The 19,044-nt window shown below is 43.3% G+C and overlaps 1 protein-coding gene across 1 annotated transcript in view; it reads right to left on the minus strand.

Annotated features, from left to right (window-relative positions):
* Positions 1–17,114, minus strand: part of LOC126291976 (uncharacterized) — a 33,381-nt gene extending 16,267 nt beyond the window's left edge. The window contains exons 1-4 of the mRNA XM_049985729.1: positions 17,031–17,114; positions 13,355–13,522; positions 9,829–10,107; positions 5,291–5,468 (exon numbers count right to left, since the gene is read on the minus strand). Coding sequence (XP_049841686.1) covers positions 5,291–5,468; positions 9,829–10,107; positions 13,355–13,522; positions 17,031–17,085 — 680 coding nt within the window. The 5' untranslated portion in view covers positions 17,086–17,114. The remainder of the gene's footprint in view (positions 1–5,290; positions 5,469–9,828; positions 10,108–13,354; positions 13,523–17,030) is intronic.
* Between the last annotated feature and the right edge of the window lie 1,930 nt (positions 17,115–19,044).

The raw sequence follows: 19,044 nt of genomic DNA on the forward strand, positions 1-19,044 counted from the left end.
AAACCAGCCTGCTTTATGATGAAAAAAGTGTTGCATGAATTATTGAATGCCCCACCTTATGTGGTGCATATTCAGAGTAATTTGAAATACCGTACCCAAGATCAGGCACGAAAAACACCCCTGAAAAGTCTCAGTACCTCCTTGAGCGTGGGCTCCCCACACATTGCACGTTAAACGCCCCATTGGGCTGTCTGAACTTAAGAGACAAACTAGATATTCGTAGTAACAGGCTACTCGCCTGCAATAGCTTATTGACCCATCGAAAACGGGCACCTTTATATGCCCCTCTGATGAAAGCCCATTTGCGATATAACGCACTCCAGTTCTCTCCGCATTGTTCGCTCGGGAAATGGTTCGACACCGTCGTGTTGCAGTGACTGCTGTCGGGCTGTTACTGACAACGCATGACACTCACCTCCAGTCCCTGTCAGCTACGACCACTATTCATATCCCGTGATAAGCTGCTGCTGCTGGTACAACATTGTTCTGGACGCGTTGGACAGCCTGTGTTGATACAGCGACCTGTCACGCAAATTCATTCGCGGTGTTGTCATAGAGCACTACCAAATACTACAGCTCGTTTTTCCAATTCCGCCACGTCATCACTTCCACTTGTCGCTACCGTGCTGACTCCATACAATCGACTGACGCCTGCGCACCACTTCACTGCCATCGCTCATGTCAGTGGTGGAGGAGCACATACTCATCTGTTACTATTTCTATACAATCTATATCGATCAAAATCGACAACACCATTTGTTCTAAGTACTTAAGTAATATTTGTCCGACAAGACAACATGTTGACTTTTGCGACGATCGTTATCAGTTTAAGTTTCCGTCACGACTAACTACACTAAATATACAGACATGAGTACGCATTCCCTGCTGCCTATACAGGGTGTATTGGGAGAATACGAACCTGCAAGGTACCATGGGAGTCAGCAGATTCTTTACCCAGGGGTTGGGGGGTTGGGTAATATCCTAAAATTCTTTTTTTTGTATATAGCTGGTCCACCTAGCTGGAGTTATCCCAACAACTAAATTTGACAGAAATTCTTTAGTCCTTATTATATCTTACAAATACGGTCCCAAGACCTTAATCTTACAGAAATACACGTAACTTATTGTCGCCTCAACGACTGATAGATATCCATTCACCGTCATTTTTAGGTGGAATAATTTCACAACAAATATTTTATTGATATAACTCAAATATCTATCTCTGTGATATTAATGTAAATGTGAAAGCCATTAATTTGATTTAACGATGTGAAATAAAACTGTTTTTATCATCAACTACAGGATATTTAACGCTTTATTCACTAGAAATATTTTTATTTATATAGTAACAATATCAGATTGTCAATGAAAATTAAAAATCTTTGCCGGTCGAGGTGCGCCCTTACATGCAGTTTGTTTTACCTCAGCGCAATGCCATCTACCAGCAAGACAATGCGGCACAGCTCACGTAGCGCGTACGTGGTTTGAAGACAATCGGGATAGGTTTGCCACACTCCAATGGTCACCAAACTCTCCACATTTAAACCCAATACAGATGCAGTCAGACCACTTCGGCTGCGCTGTTCATGCCACTGATTCTCAACCAAGAAGACTACTGTAGAGGTACATGGCACTGGAGTTGTAATGGCTCCACATCCCTTTTGATACGAGGCGTGTTTTTTTTATGTAAACACCGTTTTGAAATTAAAAAAAATTTACTTGCTAAGATATCTTAATAATTTTATTTTTTCGTGGAAGCCTGTACCTTAATCTACTTTTCTACATAATTTCCGTCAATATTGAGGCACTTGTCATGACGTTGTACCAGTTTTTGAAAACCCTCTCATAGAAATATGCCGTCTGACTTGTTAACCACTGCATCATCACTGTTTTGACTTCGTCATCGGCCGGCCGCGGTGGTCTCGTGGTTCTAGGCGCGCAGTCAGGAACCGTGCGGCTGCTGCGGTCGCAGGTTCGAATCCTGCCTCGGGCATGGATGTGTGTGATGTCCTTAGGTTAGTTAGGTTTAAGTAGTTCTAAGTTCTAGGGGACTGATGACCACAGCAGTTGAGTCCCATAGTGCTCAGAGCCATTTTGACTTCGTCATCGTCTTGAAGGCGCTGATCGCCCAGGTGTTTCTTTAAGTGCAGGAACAGACGGTAGTCATTGGGCGCAAGATCGGGTCTGAACGGAGGATAATCTACAGTTTCCCATGGAAAAGAGGTAATGAGATCTATGGTCTGATTCCCCACATGCGGACGAGGATTGTCTTGCAGCAAAACGATGCCCTTGCTCAACTTCCGTGCATTCTGGTGTGACGTAGACCACCCATGTTTCATCGCCCGTAACAGTTTGGCTTAAGAAATCATCACCGTAGTTGTGGTACAGCTCAAGGAAAGTCAATGCACTGTCTAAACGTTTGGATTTGTGCACATCTGTCAACATTTTTGGTACCCAACGTGCGCACAATTTTCGATAATACAAGTGCTCGGGCACAATGCCATAGAAAACACTACGAGAAACATTAGAAAAATCATCCCGCAAAAAGGAAATCGTAAAGCGTCTGTTTTCTCTCACCTTATTGTCCATTTCCTGCACCAAACTCTCATTAACGAACGAAGGACGCCCACTCCGTTGTTCATCATGCACATTTGTGCGGCCATCTTTAAATGCTCTCACCCACTTTCTTACCATTTCATCACTCATAATGTTTTATCCGTAAACTGCACAGATCTCACGATGAATACCTTTCGCTTTTAGGCCTTTAGCACTAAGAAATCTTATAACAGCCCGTACTTCACAGTCGGCGGGACTCGTGATTATCGGAGGCATCTTAAACAGTCAGTACACAACGAAAACAAGGAAGAATCAGACTGTAATGGCGTCAGTGCGTAGATTAAGGTACAGGATTTCATGTAAAAATAAAATTATTGACATATCTTAGCACGTCTTTCTTTAATTTCAAAACGGTACTTACTTACGAAACACGACTCGTACATTCCAGAATGTCAACCTCACTGGCTCCCTTCCTGCACATCTCCTGCTGCGACAGGTGTTTATTCAGGCTTTTGCCTAGTGGTCACATTAACGTGAGTGGACAGTGCGTTTCTAACCGATTGCGGTATATAAAATTATTTTATAAATATTTACAAAAGTCACATCATTCCAGTGGGGAACAAGTGATTTCTTTTTTTCTTTATTAAAAAGAGTTATGTCTGGCTGCACTGAAGTCAGCAGAAGAAGATTCCTAACGGCAGTCGCGGCTTATGCTAGCTTTCGGCTGTGAAACACAAAAGGCTGCAGGCGGAAACAATAGTCGCGTATAGAGCTGTGACAACACTGCGACGTTGCCGAAGCAATGTGCCGAGTATCGCGTAACGTGACGAGTTAAACTACGGTAGCTGCACGAAGCAGCCGCGCCTACCACACTGCAACGCTGTCCGGGATCTTCGTCCGCTGAGTTGACTAGAGGCAGACGTCGTGTTCCCTGTGCGGTAACTGCTGCTACGTGACTGCCACGGAGCGCTGCAAACAGAGAAGTTTTTCGAGCTACCTCAAGACGCTTCACGCTGGCCTAAATTATGGGCATACCCTGCTCTCTTTGTGCGCCCAAGCTATATTGCTTCAAGCTGTCTCATAGTGGTATCCTGCATCTACATCTACATTTATACTCCGCAAGCCACCCAACGGTGTGTCATGGAGGGCACTTTACGTGCCTCTGTCATTACCTCCCTTTCCTGATCCAGTCGCGTATGATTCGGGGGAAGCAATCGGCGCGCTCGAATCTCTCTAATTTTACATTCGTGATCTCATCGGAAAGTATAAGTAGGGAGAAGCAATATACTTGATACGTCATCCAGAAACGCACCCTCTCGAAACCTGGACAGCAAGCTACACCGCGATGCAGAGCGCCTCTCTTGCAGTGTCTGCCTCTTGAGTTTGCTAAATGTCTCCGTAACGCTATCACGCTTACCAAACGACCCTCTGACAAAACGCGCCGCTCTTCTTTGGATCTTCTCTATGTCCTCTGTCAACCCGACCTGGTATGGATCCCACACTGCTGAACAAATACTCAAGTATAGGTAAAACGAGTGTTTTGTTAGCCACCTCCTTTGTTGATGGACTGCATGCTGTAAGGACTCTCCCAATGAATCTCAACCTGGCAACCGCCTTACCAACAATTAATTTTATATGATCATTCCACTGAAAATCGTTCCGTACGCATTTTCCCAGATATTTTACAGAACTGCTCCCAGTGTTTTTTCTGCTGTCATATATTCATACACTAAAGGATCCTTTTTTCTACGTATTCGCAATACGTTTCACTTGTCTATGTTAAGGGTCAGTTGCCACTACCTCCACCAAGTGCCTATCCGCTGCAGATATTCCTGCATTTCACTACAATTTTTTTATGCTGCAACTTCTCTGTATACTACAGCATCATTCGCGAAAAGCCGCATGGCACTGCCGACACTATCTACTAGGTCGTTTATAAATATTGTGAAAAGCAGTGGTCCCATAACAGTCCCCTGTGGCGCGCCAAAGGCTACTTTAGCTCCTGTACACGTCTCTCCATTGAGAAAAACATGCTGTGTTCTGTTTACAAATAACTCTTCAATCCAGTCACACAGCTGGTCTGATATTCCGTAGGCTCTTACTTTATCAGGCGACAGTGCGGAACTGTATCGAACGCCTTCCGGAAGTCAAGGAAAATGGCATCTACCTGGGAGCGTCTATCTAATATTTTCTGGGTCTCATGAACAAATAAAGCGAGTTGGGTCTCACACGATCGCTGTTTCCGGAATCCATGTTGATTCCTACAGAGTAGATTCTGGGTTTCCAAAAACGACATGATACGCGAGGAAAAAACATGTTCTAAAATTCTACAATAGATCGATGTCAGATATATCGTTTTGCGCATCTGCTCGACGACCCTTCTTGAAAACTGGAACTACCTGTGCTCTTTGCCAATCGTCTGGAACCCTCCATTCAACTAGAGACTTGCGGTACATGGCTGTTAGAAGGGGGGCAAGTTCTTTCGCGTACTCTGTGTAGAATCGAATTGGTATCCCGTCAGGTCCAGTGGACTTTCCTCTGTTTAGTGATTACAGTTGCTTTTCTATCCCTTGGACACTTATTTCGATGTCGCTGGTGTATGTGTTTCAACATGTACGTGCATACTCCGCAAGCCACCGCAAGTAGCGTGGCGGCGAGTGCTATTTACCACAACTGCTTGCCTTGTGGTCTTAGAAAGTAGGGCGCTTTCCAGTATTGCTGAGTGGCTACTCACGCGTAGAACTCTGCCGTGTCGGGCACGGAGTCGACGCTGCGACCTCGGTAGTTGTCGGCGAACGCGATGAGCTCCTTGGCCGCGTTGAGCAGAGTAGCCGAGTAGCTGGCGTCCACCGAGCTGAACACTATTGACGCAGACGCCAGCGCCGCGGCGGCCTCCCCAGCGCAGTCCGACCCTGTGGACAGAGCGATCCCAAGTGTGCGCCACCTTCCTCCTCTTAAGTACAGGCGCTCTCTTGGCTACCATGAGACCAGTAACGGCAAAATTTACAGGCCACGCCCGATTACTGACTATGCTCGCGCTACGTGTGATATATCTGAGTTCCAGTCTGTAAGTTTACGTCTGGAAACACAAATCCCATGTAGATATTTATCCATCGAAATACTGCAATAAGCCAAGGAACGAACTCAAGCGTTATAGAAATACCCGAAGAGATGTGTCGATGCTGTGTCCTGAAGACAGCTTGTTGTTGTTGTTGTTGTTGTGGTCTTCAGTCCTGAGACTGGATTGATGCAGCTCTCCATGCTACTCTATCCTGTGCAAGCTTCTTCATCTCCCAGTACCTACTGCAACCTACATCCTTCTGAATCTGCTTAGTGTATTCATCTCTTGGTCTCCCTCTACGATTTTTACCCACCACGCTGCCCTCCAGTACTAAATTGGTGATCCCTTGATGCCTCAGAACATGACCTACCAACCGATCCCTTCTTCTGGTCAAGTTGTGCCACAACTTCTCTTCTACCTAATCCTATTTAATACTTCCTCATTGATTATGTGACCTACCCATCTAATCTTCAGCATTCTTCTGTAGCACCACATTTCGAAAGCTTCTATTCTCTTCTTGTCCAAACTATTTATTGTCCATGTTTCACTTCCATACATGGCTACACTCCATACAAATACTTTCAGAAACGACTTCCTGACACTTAAATTTATACTCGATGTTAACAAATTTCTCATCTTCAGGAACAAATTTCTCTTCTTCAGGAACTTGCCACTGCCATTCTACATTTTATATCCTCTCTACTTCGACCATCATCAGTTATTTTGCTCCCCAAATAGCAAAACTCATTTACTCCTTTAAGTGTTTCATTTCCTAATCTAATTCCCTCACCATCACCTGACTTCATTCGACTACAGTCCATTATCCTCGTTTTGCTTTTGTTGATGTTTATCTTATATCCTCCTTTCAGGCCACTGTCCATTCCATGCAACTGCTCTTTCAAGTCCTTTGCTGTCACGGACAGAATTACAATGTCATCGGCGAACCTTAAAGTTTTTATTTCTTCTCCATGGATTTTAATACCTACTCCGAACTTTTCTTTCGTTTACTTTACTGATTGCTCAATAGACAGATTGAATAACATCGGGGAGAGGCTAAAACCCTGTCTTCCTCCCTTCCCAACCACTGCTTCCCTTTCATGTCCCTCGACTCTTATAACTGCCATCTGGTTTCTGTACAAATCGTAAATAGCCTTTCGCTCCCTGTATTTAACCCCTGCCACCTTTAGAATTTGAAAGAGAGTATTCCAGTCAACATTGTCAAAAGCTTTCTCTAAGTCTACAAATGCTAGAAACGTGGGTTTGCCTTTCGTTAATCTTTCTTCTAAGACAAGTCTTAAGGTCAGTATTGCCTCACGTGTTCCAGTGTTTCTACAGAATCCAAACTGATCTTCCCCGAGGTTGGCTCCAACTAGTTTTTCCATTCGTCTGTAAAGAATGAAAACAGCTTAAAAAATTAAACAAAAAGCTTAAAAAATTAAAAAAAAATAAAGTAAATATTATCTTCTTTAAGCCTATCAGTGTGATGGCCCCTGTAATAAAGATCATAAATATATGTATTCTTCTTGACTATATATATATATATATATATATATATATATATATATATATATATAGTGGTCCAAAAAATGTATCCACTATTAAAAGTCCACTATTAAAAGTCCATAACTTGCAAACTAATTGACGGATTTGTCTCATTTTTGGTGAAATTGTAGCTTAACGTCCAACTTAAAGATATCACTGTAGGTGTTTGAAATGGTCACCATTAACATCCACACACAAACGATGCCGCCTAACTGCAGCACAAACTACTAACTGCAACGTGTTCAGTTGGATATTTGCACATGAATGTAAGATGGATTCTCGAAGTTCATCCAATGTGCATCGCTTTTGTCGATAAACTACGTCCTTTAGTGTTCACCACAGGTAAAAGTCCAGAGGAGTTAGGTCTGGGGAACGTGGTGGATGCTCCACAGCACCTCTACTGCCTATCCATCTTCATGGCAGATTTTCATCCAGATACGCCCTAACACGATTTTGGTAGTGGGCTGGGGTACCATCTTGTTGAAAGTAAACTCTTCCGTCTCCATACAAGTCTCGGATGGCAGGTAAAATGGATGTCTGAAGGTACACCTCACCGGTAACTGTGCCATGAAAGAAGAATGTCCCAATCAAGCCCCGGTAAGACAACCCACACCACACATTTACTCCTGGCAGATTCACGGCTTTGTCTACATGGACGTTCGGATTTTCGGCGGCCCAGTAGATGCAATTGTGACGATTTACTGTACCACTGAGTTTGAACTGTGCCTCATAAGGCCACACAGTCATCTCTGCAAACTCTTCATCGTGGCGCACCATGTTAGTAAACCACTCGCAGTACACCATTCTACGATCTGGGTCGTCCTGGTTCATTGCGTGTAGCAATAGTGGGATGTAGCACTTCCACTTCGCTGTCTTCAAAATTCGCCGAACACTTGGGCGACTCACTCCAGTTTCACGGGAACACTGTCTCACAGACTTCTGTGGTGAGCGAGTGAATTGTTGAATGCGACGAATCGTTAAACGTGTCGGTGGCTCTGTTTGATACTCATTTCTCTAATGCCGTTGAACGTCATTAATGTTTTCGTACTTAAAATACCACTTTTAAACTGACTTCCTTTCATCGAATGTAAGTCTTGCGATAGCCATGTTTACTTGAGTAATGTAGGAACAAAACAGTGACTATCTGGCGACTGTCATCTGACAAAACAAAACAGCGCAATACAACGCTTGTGTGGCGATTGTCGGAACTACAAACTATTACACTACCAAAGATGAGACAACTCCGTGAATTAGTTTGCAAGTTATGGACTTTTAAACAGTGGATTCATTCCTTTGGTGTTTGGGCTTTCCTATACATAGGGTCAAGAAAAATTCACGCATACTGACTTTGAAATGCGATTCCTAGCAATAGTTACATTTTCGTCTTCGTAGTATGTAAATGCAAAATGTTTGTAGAAGAGACACTGTAATCGCTGTATGGCGATTAAGAAGCCAGGTGCCGAACTATGCAGGCTACATTCAGCAAATAAAAACAAATTTGCCTCGTCTCCAGCATGCTAACACATCAACTGCACAGCACTTCTCTCATACAGAGGTAGGTACCGTACATTTTATTACAGTGCTGACAGAATGATAGTCTTTGACGTCGCATTACTGCCAGAAATATGCGCAGAACGTAATTTTGTGACTGGCATTTTTGTATTGTCACCCTGTGTATATGTGGCATAACACTGTAGTTTACAAATCCACCAGGATGATGCAGGAATATTTAAAATCGGTCAAGGATGCTTGCAGATCGGTGGAAAGATCATGGAAACATCAATAATTTACAGGCTGGCGTATGGTTCTGGAAAAGAGTTCATGGTTATTAATAATAGTGGTAAAACGACCAGACGAATACAAGGGCAGCTGTAGAAGGGGAGAAGTAGACAGATCAGGCAGAGGACCACAGGCGCTAGCATCCACAAACTGATACCAGGAAAGGCCAAACACAGAGGCCATACGGATATCTCTGTTCCTCAATAATTTTAATCGATAGCAATAGATTGTGACTCTAATTGGTTTCTGAATCCTGGAGCTGAAGAAGATGTGTCTCAGATTTCCACCAAGGTATGATAGCAATAACGGTCGACAGCAACCGACAATGAACAATTGCATAGGACTTTTGAAAAGATGCGATGTCACGCCTCTTCGCTAGGTAAATACAGAAATGGAACTTCGCTTCAGTCAGTGGCGGGCCAGGATGTTCATCGGACTTTGGAAATACTACAAGGCCCCATGAGGATGTACTACACAGGTGGGAACGAAACGTTGGGTTTCAAAAAGAAATTCGTCCGATCATGGAAAAATGGCCCTATATATCTGAATAGGTTCGACATTTCGGGCCACGAATGTTTACATTTTACAATATAATCGTGTCCTGGACTTGAATGACACGCCACTCACTGGGTCCCTCCGTATCCAGGTGGTAGACTGGCCTGGGGAAGGTGATGTACCACAGGAGGTCCCACTCTTGCAGGTGATTATTACTCACCAGGTCTCTCCATGTCCAGATGTTAGGCCAACCAGGGGAAGTTATGTCCTCCAGGATTCCTCACTTGGACAGCTAATTTGTAATCAGCAGGCCTCTCCATGTCTAGCTGTTAGGCCGACCAGGGGATCTGATGTGCTCCAGGAGGCCCCACTCGGCCAGGAGGTTTGGTACTCACCAGGTCTCTCTGTGTCCAGGCGGTAGGCCGGCCTGGGGAAGTTGATGTCCTCCGGGCGGCCCCAGTAGGCGTGGTCGGCTGTTCCGTTGCCCACCTGCAGGTAGATCTCGTTGGGGCCGGTGTGGGCCTTGAGCAGCCAGTCGGTGCCCCACTTGATGGTGTCGCGCACGCCGTCCATTGCACCAGCCTGATTGTAGCCCTGCTCGTACTCGATGGCGCCCCACGACAGCATGGTCAGCGCGAAAGACAGCGGGAAGGTGAACTTCACGTAATCGCCAGCTGCAATGAAACTCTTCTTAGAGCTCACTCTACTTCTGCAGCACATTTCAGTTTCACTCTCTACTGTTATACAGCTAAGCTTTAGAGCCTATGTTGTACCTAAATGTAAATAATTTTGAGCCGTAATAACATTATTCTAGCACAAGCATGATTTAAGCCCTGAAAGTAAACCGTTGGGTAAAGGTCATTTCTGACGTGTTTAGTGTATTAGACACTCCTATTGACTTTTATTATTTGAATGAGAGACATAGTCAGAGCAGTAGATGGCACGGACGCATGTGATTTTACAGAATCTTATGAAAGGATACAACGTAGACAATGGGAATACTTACGTTAACTGGATTTAATCACATTCTGTCACAATGGCATAACTTCAGAGGCTGATTGGGATTGTTAGATAGACATTTTTACGTCAGGGAGAACAGCTCGTTACAAAATAAATATAGTCATTTGGTCTGTCATAAATGTTTGCCTCCATAGTTGAATGATCAGCACGGGAGAGTGCCATACAGGCGGCCCAGGTTCGGTGCCTGGTTAGGTCGGAGATATTCTTTGCTTGGGGATTGTGAGTTATGTTGTTTTCGTCACCATTTCGTCCTTATTGAAAAACAGTTCGCCGAAGAGGCTTTAATTGCACCAGTCGACTTGTCCATCCGACTGGAGGCCGTACCCACAAGGCAGTTCATTCCATTTTTGTAGTAAATTTCAGGAGTCAGCTGCTGATACATGAATCCGAAAAAACCTCTCGTCAACTTGGCAATGTCTTTTGCCAGAGTTGAGGCTCACGTTTCGCTTAGGGTAACGACTGTAAAGGAGCCTGCTATGTCAGCCCACCTACATAGTATATCTATGCTGATCTAATTCTTGTGCATAAGTGCAGTGAATATGTATAATGTACTTCACTAATACTAACTGTAGCAGTAAGATCATTTAATCAGACACATCTAGTATCGTTTCGTATCTGCAACTTCCTCTTTAATTTTACGGTTACATGTAGAATCATCCTTCAGGTTGTGCTCCATTGCTTTCATAAAGACATTTTAATGTATACCTAGACAATACTCTGAAACTGCACAACGAAATATCAGTCCAAAGTTGCAAATATCACTTTTTTTGTTCACTTGATGTCTAGTTTCGTTCCGAAACCCATTTTCAGATCATCCTAACATAGTCAAAAATGGTGACTATGTGAAGACCATGTCAAAAATGTGCAGCAAACATTTGCAGCGCATACAGCGAAACTAGTCGTCGAGAAGAAGAAAAGCAAATTTTGCAGCTGTGGACTGGTGTTTCGTTGTAATGACTAACAGAAGTTGATCACCCACAGCTCTTCCAGCGTGCTAGAAGTTCATAATTACTCTTAAAACTTCTACTGATCTGCCATTAGATTCCGCAGTTATGCCAATATCTTGCACGTTTTAAAATGGTTTATACTACACGTCTAAAATTTTGAAGTATGTTATGCATCTACTTAGCGTTGCCACATACGTTCTCAGCATGAAATGTTACCTAAAATATTTTCGAAATATAGGGATGAAATGTAAGCCATACTAAAGTCTTCCTGACTCTGACATTACTGTCGTATCTAGTTGTGGAACTATAAAAAGCTTTGAAGCTTTCTAAGCCAGTCTATCCCGCGCAAGTATCTTCGTCACAGAGTATGATTGAATTTTCTCATTTTGAGAACATTGAAGGGCGATGTTTTAATTGTTAAAAAATAATTTAAAAGCCAAGACCACATAAAATACTGCTTTAATTTAGACACCGGCTGCTGGTAGCCGAGCGGTTCTAGACGTTTCAGTCTGGAACCGCGTGACCAGCCTCGGGCATGGATGTGTGTGATGGTCTTAGTTTACTTAGGTTTAAGTAGTTCTAAGTTCTAGGGGACTGATGAGCTCAGATGTTAAGTCCCATAGTGCTCAGAACCATTTGAACCTTTGTTTTTGATTTAGACAACTGGTTTCAACAGTCTTTACTCTCATCTTCAGATCTTAAACATCTTTCTGTGGCAAAACATGTTCACTTTACACCGACACCTTGTACGTGAGGTCCATCTAAAATGAACATGCTTTACAGCAAAAAGATGTTTAAGACATGAAGATGACTCCAAAGATTGTTGAAACCGGGTTGTCTTAGTTAAAGAAATACTTTATGTGGTCTTGGTTTCTGAATGATTCTTAACAATCTCCGAATATCTACTGAAAGCTACATTCATTTCAGTCTGCTTACTGAATTCACATCTTCGTCTCCCTCTACAATTTTAACTCCGCACACTTCCCTCCACTACCAAACTGATCATTTCTAGATGCCTTAGGGCGTGTACCATAAAACAATCCTCCCTTTTAGTCAAGTTGTACCATAATTATTTTTTCTTCTCCAGACGGTTCAGTACCTCGTCGTACTTTATTCCGTCTACCTATCTAATCCTTAGTATTGTTCTGTAGCAAAAAGTTTCAAAAAAAAGTTTCAAAATCTTCTAGTCTCTTCTTGTTTGCATTGTGTGTCGTCCACATTCGTCCTCCTTACAAAACTAACAGAAATACATCGAAAAAACTTCCTAACATTAAAATTTACAATACATGTTAACAAATTCCGCTTTTTCGGAAATTCTGTCCTTTATATCACCAACCGGCATTTAACAATTTCCCTACATAAATTACAAGTAAGCAAGTGTACTATAAAAGCTAGAGAAGATTTTGAAAAATGGGCTGTCACTACTCGAGAGCAGTAGTTTATTACACCGATCTCTTTCTGATACAGGAGTTCCTACTGCGTGTGTTATTTTTGTATAGTTCTATCACTTCATAGCTTGGACCCAAGGTGCTTTGCCATACTTACACATACACATAAACATACACACACACACACACACACACACACACACACACACACACACACACACACACACGCGCGCGCGCACACACACACGCGCACGCACACACACACACACACACACACACACAACACGGATTACGAAACACATATACTGAGTCACACACACATACCTACTATCATACATGTGCAATAGAAGAGCTTATTCTCTATATTCACCACATTACAGAAAGCCATGTTATGGCAAAAAGAAATACTTGCCGGTGTTTTTCATTTGAAGAACCGTGCATTAAACCCTAAGGTCGAAGGCGACACAAGACTTCGAAGTCCATTGCAATTAAAGTATTAACAGACAAAGCTGAATATAAAAATAGCCTATATTCAACAAAGATGTTGTGCAGAGCACAGAACCCACCGTCAAAGTACCCCTGGGTGAGGTCTTCCCCGTTCCAGCCCTGGTCGGTGAGGCAGGAGTCCTTCCTCCAGGACACCAGGGGGTCCATGCCGGACAACCTGCCAGAGCGCTGAGCCTGGTAGAACAGGATCGACTTCTTGATGGCGTCTGCATAGTCGTACGTCGCGCCTGTAACAGTCGGGGCAACGGCGGCCGTACAAAAACTCTCCTCTTAAATTTTACTACTGGACAGAATGTCATCTATGAGTGGGGTATGCAATCAAGTCCACAAAGAGCATGGATGGGCTATAGGAATAGGTGTCGTCAGCCTCTACGACTCGATTTGCCAAAAGATCTCGTCAACATTGTTAATTTCTTATGAAGATCTCTGAGTGATACATGAAATCATGTTACGCGTGAACAGAACAGGAGGAGGAATGCGTCGCCAGCGAAAAATATGTCTCTCCTCTCGGGCGCTAGTCGTATGGGGCCCTTAGATCGCGCACGGCACGAAGCATGGTCCTTCCGAACCCATCGTTTGTAAATTCGAAAGACAGTCATGTGATCCCAACGAACTTGAGCAACGATATCACAGTACGTTAAAGTACACTCTTGGCCAACCGTCATCCTGCCGCTACCGATTTCCGAAAAGCGTTGTTGGCCGTTTCTTATTCTTACACTAGATTTAACAACACCTTCTCACAACCTACTTTGAATTGCGATATCTGCTTCTCATATACGCCACGTAATGATTTCTTATGCATACAGTATAGATGGCTCAACTCTTATCTGCTTTGAGCGGTAGCGCTAAAACTGTAATGATTTTTGTATCCAAGCATGTAAAGCACTTCGCGACAATTTCACGTTATTTGCACGCCTTCATTATGTCGCAGTTTTAATTCCTATTATTATACCTCTCTACAGCAGCTGTGAACTGTTTAGTAGCCTTAAAACAATTACCACTCCCAACTTTTAACGGGAGACAGTTATTGACGACTTCGGTAAATGACGTACGTCCACCATTAGTTCCTACTTCAGATCTCACATTTTTTCGGTTTTCAAGAAACCTTTGAAGGCACTGCGTTAATCCGTTTTCTCTCATGTACGAGCATGTTTTAATGAAATACATCCATAAAACTTCTATAGCCTTTACAATATCCTGCTCCGCATTTCTTTGGCGTTCCAGAAAGAAAGCTGGTCACAACCTTTCCGGCACATATGATCGACTTCGTGTTTTATAGCGTGGGTTCACGTGTTTACACACACTCCTCAGTTTCGTTTCGATCTGTATGTGGTGTAAGTATGTCTTATCAATAGTATCAAACGGATTTACTTTCAATCAGTATTCAAAACTATTCAAATGTCAGCTTTTTACTTACATAAACGTTCTCTACTTTTTTGTCTCACATACCTACTGCACCATTTCCTTCACTGGTCACCATGTAACTGAAATCGGTTTCGACAAGTAAAGTAGACGCAGCAGCAGCTTTTTGTAGTGAGATGTTTTGCATTTTATGAAAATTTAGAAGTCAAGGTGTCAACATTCTGATTGCAAAACGAATTTCACGGTTAGACGCGAAAGGCAGAGTGAGTAGGTAAAAATAGAGTAGTGACATATTTTCTAGGGCACGAAATTGTCCGCTAACTTGCCACAAGAAAAATGTGAGCCAATTAGGAGAACATAAGGCTTCCCACAGCATTTCTACACGACTTCTAAAATCATTGGAGAAAGTAGCAAAAACGGAAGAATATTCAAAGCTGTGTGTAGGATCTTTGAGCGTGAAGACATACCATGCAACTTTCGAAACATCAAGGCAGCAGCGAATACAGCAGAGCAGGAAAATTAGAGGATACTGCAATCAGTCTGATACCTCATGAATCAAAATTTCTGACCAGAATAGCATACACAAAGGGAACTGAAAGTGTTGTAGGACGATCAGTTTGGGTGAAGTATAGCTAAAGGCACCAGAAAGCCAGTTCTGAAGTTATTCTTAACAATGGAAGCAAAACGTAGGTACCGGCCGTTGTGGCCCAGCAGTTCTAAGTGCTTCATTCTGGAAACGCGTGACGGCTACGGTCGCAGTTTCGAATCCTGCCTTTGGCATGGATGTGTGTGATGTCCTTAAGTTAGTTAGGTTTCAGTAGTTCCAAGTTATGGGGGACTGATGACCTCAGATGTTAAGTCCCATAGTGCTCAGAGCCATTTGAATCATTTTTTTGAAAACGTAGGACAACTGAAGACAGTTTCATAGGATATGGCGACCCTTAAGAAGAAAACTTCAAAGTGGTGCAAGGCGCCTGAAATCAACCTAAAACAACAGTGCATGATGTGGGCTAGACCTCCAAGACCGATTTTATTAATTGCGCATGAGCGACGTCAACCTAATAGCTACGGTGGTGGCTTGATCAAACAATAGCAAACAACAGCTGTTAAGTAAGAATGTGCATCGCAAGTGTGTCATCCTTATTACGTCACAAATCGCAACAAAGCAGCATCTATAAATCAGGTGTTATAGAAATTCTCCAGATTATTTTGAAGAAGAAAGAAGTGTGCACAAGGCTTAAAGGAGGACTCAGAAGTGGGATTAATATTCAGGAGAAAATAACGTCAATGACAATATCCTCTGATGACAGTGATGAGGAAGAATTATGTGGTATGACAAATGGAAAAAAATGTCAAAATTTAGACTAAGGGTTGAAAAATTGGATGGCTGTTTTAACTGATTATTTATCCTGAAACAATTACGATTACCGGTTCCGTATTCTGTGTGTGTGTGTGTCATATACAAGTCTTATCAAGTAGCTTAACATGTTGATTTCATTTGCGTTTACACCTCTCTCAGCATTAAAATCGTATTTAGACATTAATTTTGTATTTTAATGTTGAGACAGCTACGTTGGCAGTGAACGTATTTATGTGACGTAGGTTATTTGAAAGGACAATGAGAAATTAGTAAGAAGAATCGGTGTGAACGGTCTTACAATAACTGCGTGCGTTTACGGAGTTTTTAGTTTCTTGGGGTCACTGATTACCCATGGAGGAGTATTGGTAAAGTCGTGCGGTTTCTGGAGCGTAGGGCTGTGGTCAATGGTTACCTGTATCATTGGTTTGCTGTAGAACACGAATAGGTTCGCCGCGAGGGATTTGCCGAGCGGTCAAAGGCGCTGCAGTCATGGACTGTGCGGCTGATCCCGGAAGAGGTTCGAGGCCTCCCTCAGGCATGGGTGTGTGTGTTTGTCCTTAGGATAGTTTAGATTAAGTAGTGTGTAAGCTTAGGGACTGATGACCTTAGCAGTTCAGTCCCATAAGAATCCACACATATTTGAACATTTTGAACGAAGAGGTTCGCGTGATTGAAGCATATCGGCAGTGTAGAAGATGCACTGGAGATGGCTGCGGCTCGTTGAAACCCTCTGACATGTTACGTATATTCTCTGTTGCCGAGTTTATACGAGAGTATAAAATGTCGCAAAATTTTGATGTATTCTCGTTGCTGATAAGGCGACAAAAGCAAAATAAAGTCACTCATTTGAGGGCGGGGGGGTGGGGGGGTGGGGGGGGGGGGAGGAGAGTGTGACAAATTTCTTGACCGCTCTGCTAGTTACTAAACGATCGTAATGTCCGTGCTTTGAAATCAAAATAAACAGAGAGCTAGCAGGAGGCAGCTAGCGAGCAGTTCGCAAGCGAAGCACTGACCGTCAGAGGCGGCGACGGCGACCAGTAAGCAAGCGAGAGTCCTCCAGAGAGCCATCTTGGTGTTTCAGCGGCAGTCCTGGCGGAGGTGCGCCGCCTACATATAGTCCGCTCCCCACCCACGCCCCTTCACGAAACCTGCAGCTGCTGTTTGCACAGTGGCAGCTGCGCTCCACGGCGGCACACTTGTTTTTGCATCGCCCGACACACCTCCGAGCGTCAACACAGCTCTAACCCTTGTTCACAGACGCGCTGTGTTTGCGAGGAAGCCGCGGAACCAATCAGCACTGGCGACGCTGAACACGGAGGTGCATTTTGTGTTTGTCTGGCACGCTTCTGAGCGCCCAGAAATAGTACGATTATGCCCTCCTCCAGTCGTCAATATGTCGTGTACAAGACAAATAACTGTCATTCTGTTTGTTCGGATCAGTGGCACAGTTACGACGCAAGGCCGCCTGGTGGCCCTTAATTAAAAGAAAAAGAACAGAAAGAGTATTTCCCTAAGTGATAATAGGTGATAACAACGATATCTCGCAAAAAGAAATCCCATACCTCTAAAAACACTCCTATGCAAGGGGCAGTCATAAATTTTTATTTGCCACATCAAAAAATTTCTTTACCTAGTTCTGCACTTCTGGCGTCAGGTGTCGCCTTTTACGGTGCCCATCTCTTCCTTGGCCCTTCCACAGTTTTCTGCTCTACCAGATTACAATATCTGACCTTTCAATGTAGTCTTCTGCAGTTTATTAATCGAGATATTCACTCCATTTCCTTGTGATGGTCTCAGTTTGTGTAAGGTAACAAACTACATCTACATTTATACTCCGCAAGCCACCCAACGGTGTGTGGCGGAAGGCACTTTACGTGCCACTGTCATTACCTCCCTTTTCTGTTCCAGTCGTGTATGGTTTGCAGGAAGAAGGACTTTCTGAAAGTCTTCTTGCGCGCTCGAACCTCTCAAATTTTACATTCGTTATCTCCGCGGGAGGTATAAGTAGGGGGAAGCAATATATTCGATACCTCATCCAGAAACGCACCCTCTCGAAACCTGGACAGCAAGCTACACCGCGATGCAGAGCGCCTCTCTTGCAGAGTGGGCCACTTGAGTTTGCTAAACATCTCCGTAACACTATCACGGTTACCAAATAACCCTGTGACGAAACGCGCCGCTCTTCTTTGTATCTTCTCTATCTCCTCTGTCAACCGGACCTGGTGCAAATCCCACACTGATGTGCAATACTCAATTATTGGTCCAACGAGTGTTTCGTAAGCCACCTCATTTGTTGATGAACTACATTTTCTCTCTCAATCAATCTCAACCTGGTACCCGCCTTACCAAAAATTAATCTATATGATCATTCCACTTCAAATCGTTCCGCTTGCATACTCCCAGATATTGTACAGAAGTAAATGCTACCAGTGTTTGTTCCGTAATACATTACATGTCTATGTTAAGGTTCAGTTGCCACTACCTACACCAAGTGCCTATCCGTAAGTACGTAGCCTTCACAAAAGAAACATGTGGCTTATGAGGTGCAACTCGACTAATGTGTACCACTCTTTATAACTCAGTAGCTACAATCATTGTGCTAGCTGAACTTCTGGTGGCAAACTGGAGTTCACTCCTTCCGCTTATTTAATGTGATAATCTTTCATCTGCCATCGCTGTCCGTAGCATATCGGGTCCACTATGTCTTGATTTTGCTGTGGTCGTTCCTTTGAATTTCTACTTCACAATACATTACTAACAACCTACCTGGGAAGCTTCAGGCATATTGAAATGTTGCTGATATGTTTCAAACTCATGTGACATCTAATCAATCCACCACTTGAGACATGTAGTTGTGAATTCCAAATTATATATCAACCAAAATGACAGTCACAATCGCTTTATTTATTTTGTCGCCAACCAGTTTTAACCCGCAATGGGGTGTTATAAGTAAATTAATCGCTGTTTATCCCCATACAACTGTGTTGTCTAAAAATTTAATATAAATAACTGTAGTAATCTACAACT

Source organism: Schistocerca gregaria, chromosome 9 (genome assembly GCF_023897955.1).
Source record: "Schistocerca gregaria isolate iqSchGreg1 chromosome 9, iqSchGreg1.2, whole genome shotgun sequence".
Lineage (NCBI taxonomy): Eukaryota > Metazoa > Arthropoda > Insecta > Orthoptera > Acrididae > Schistocerca > Schistocerca gregaria.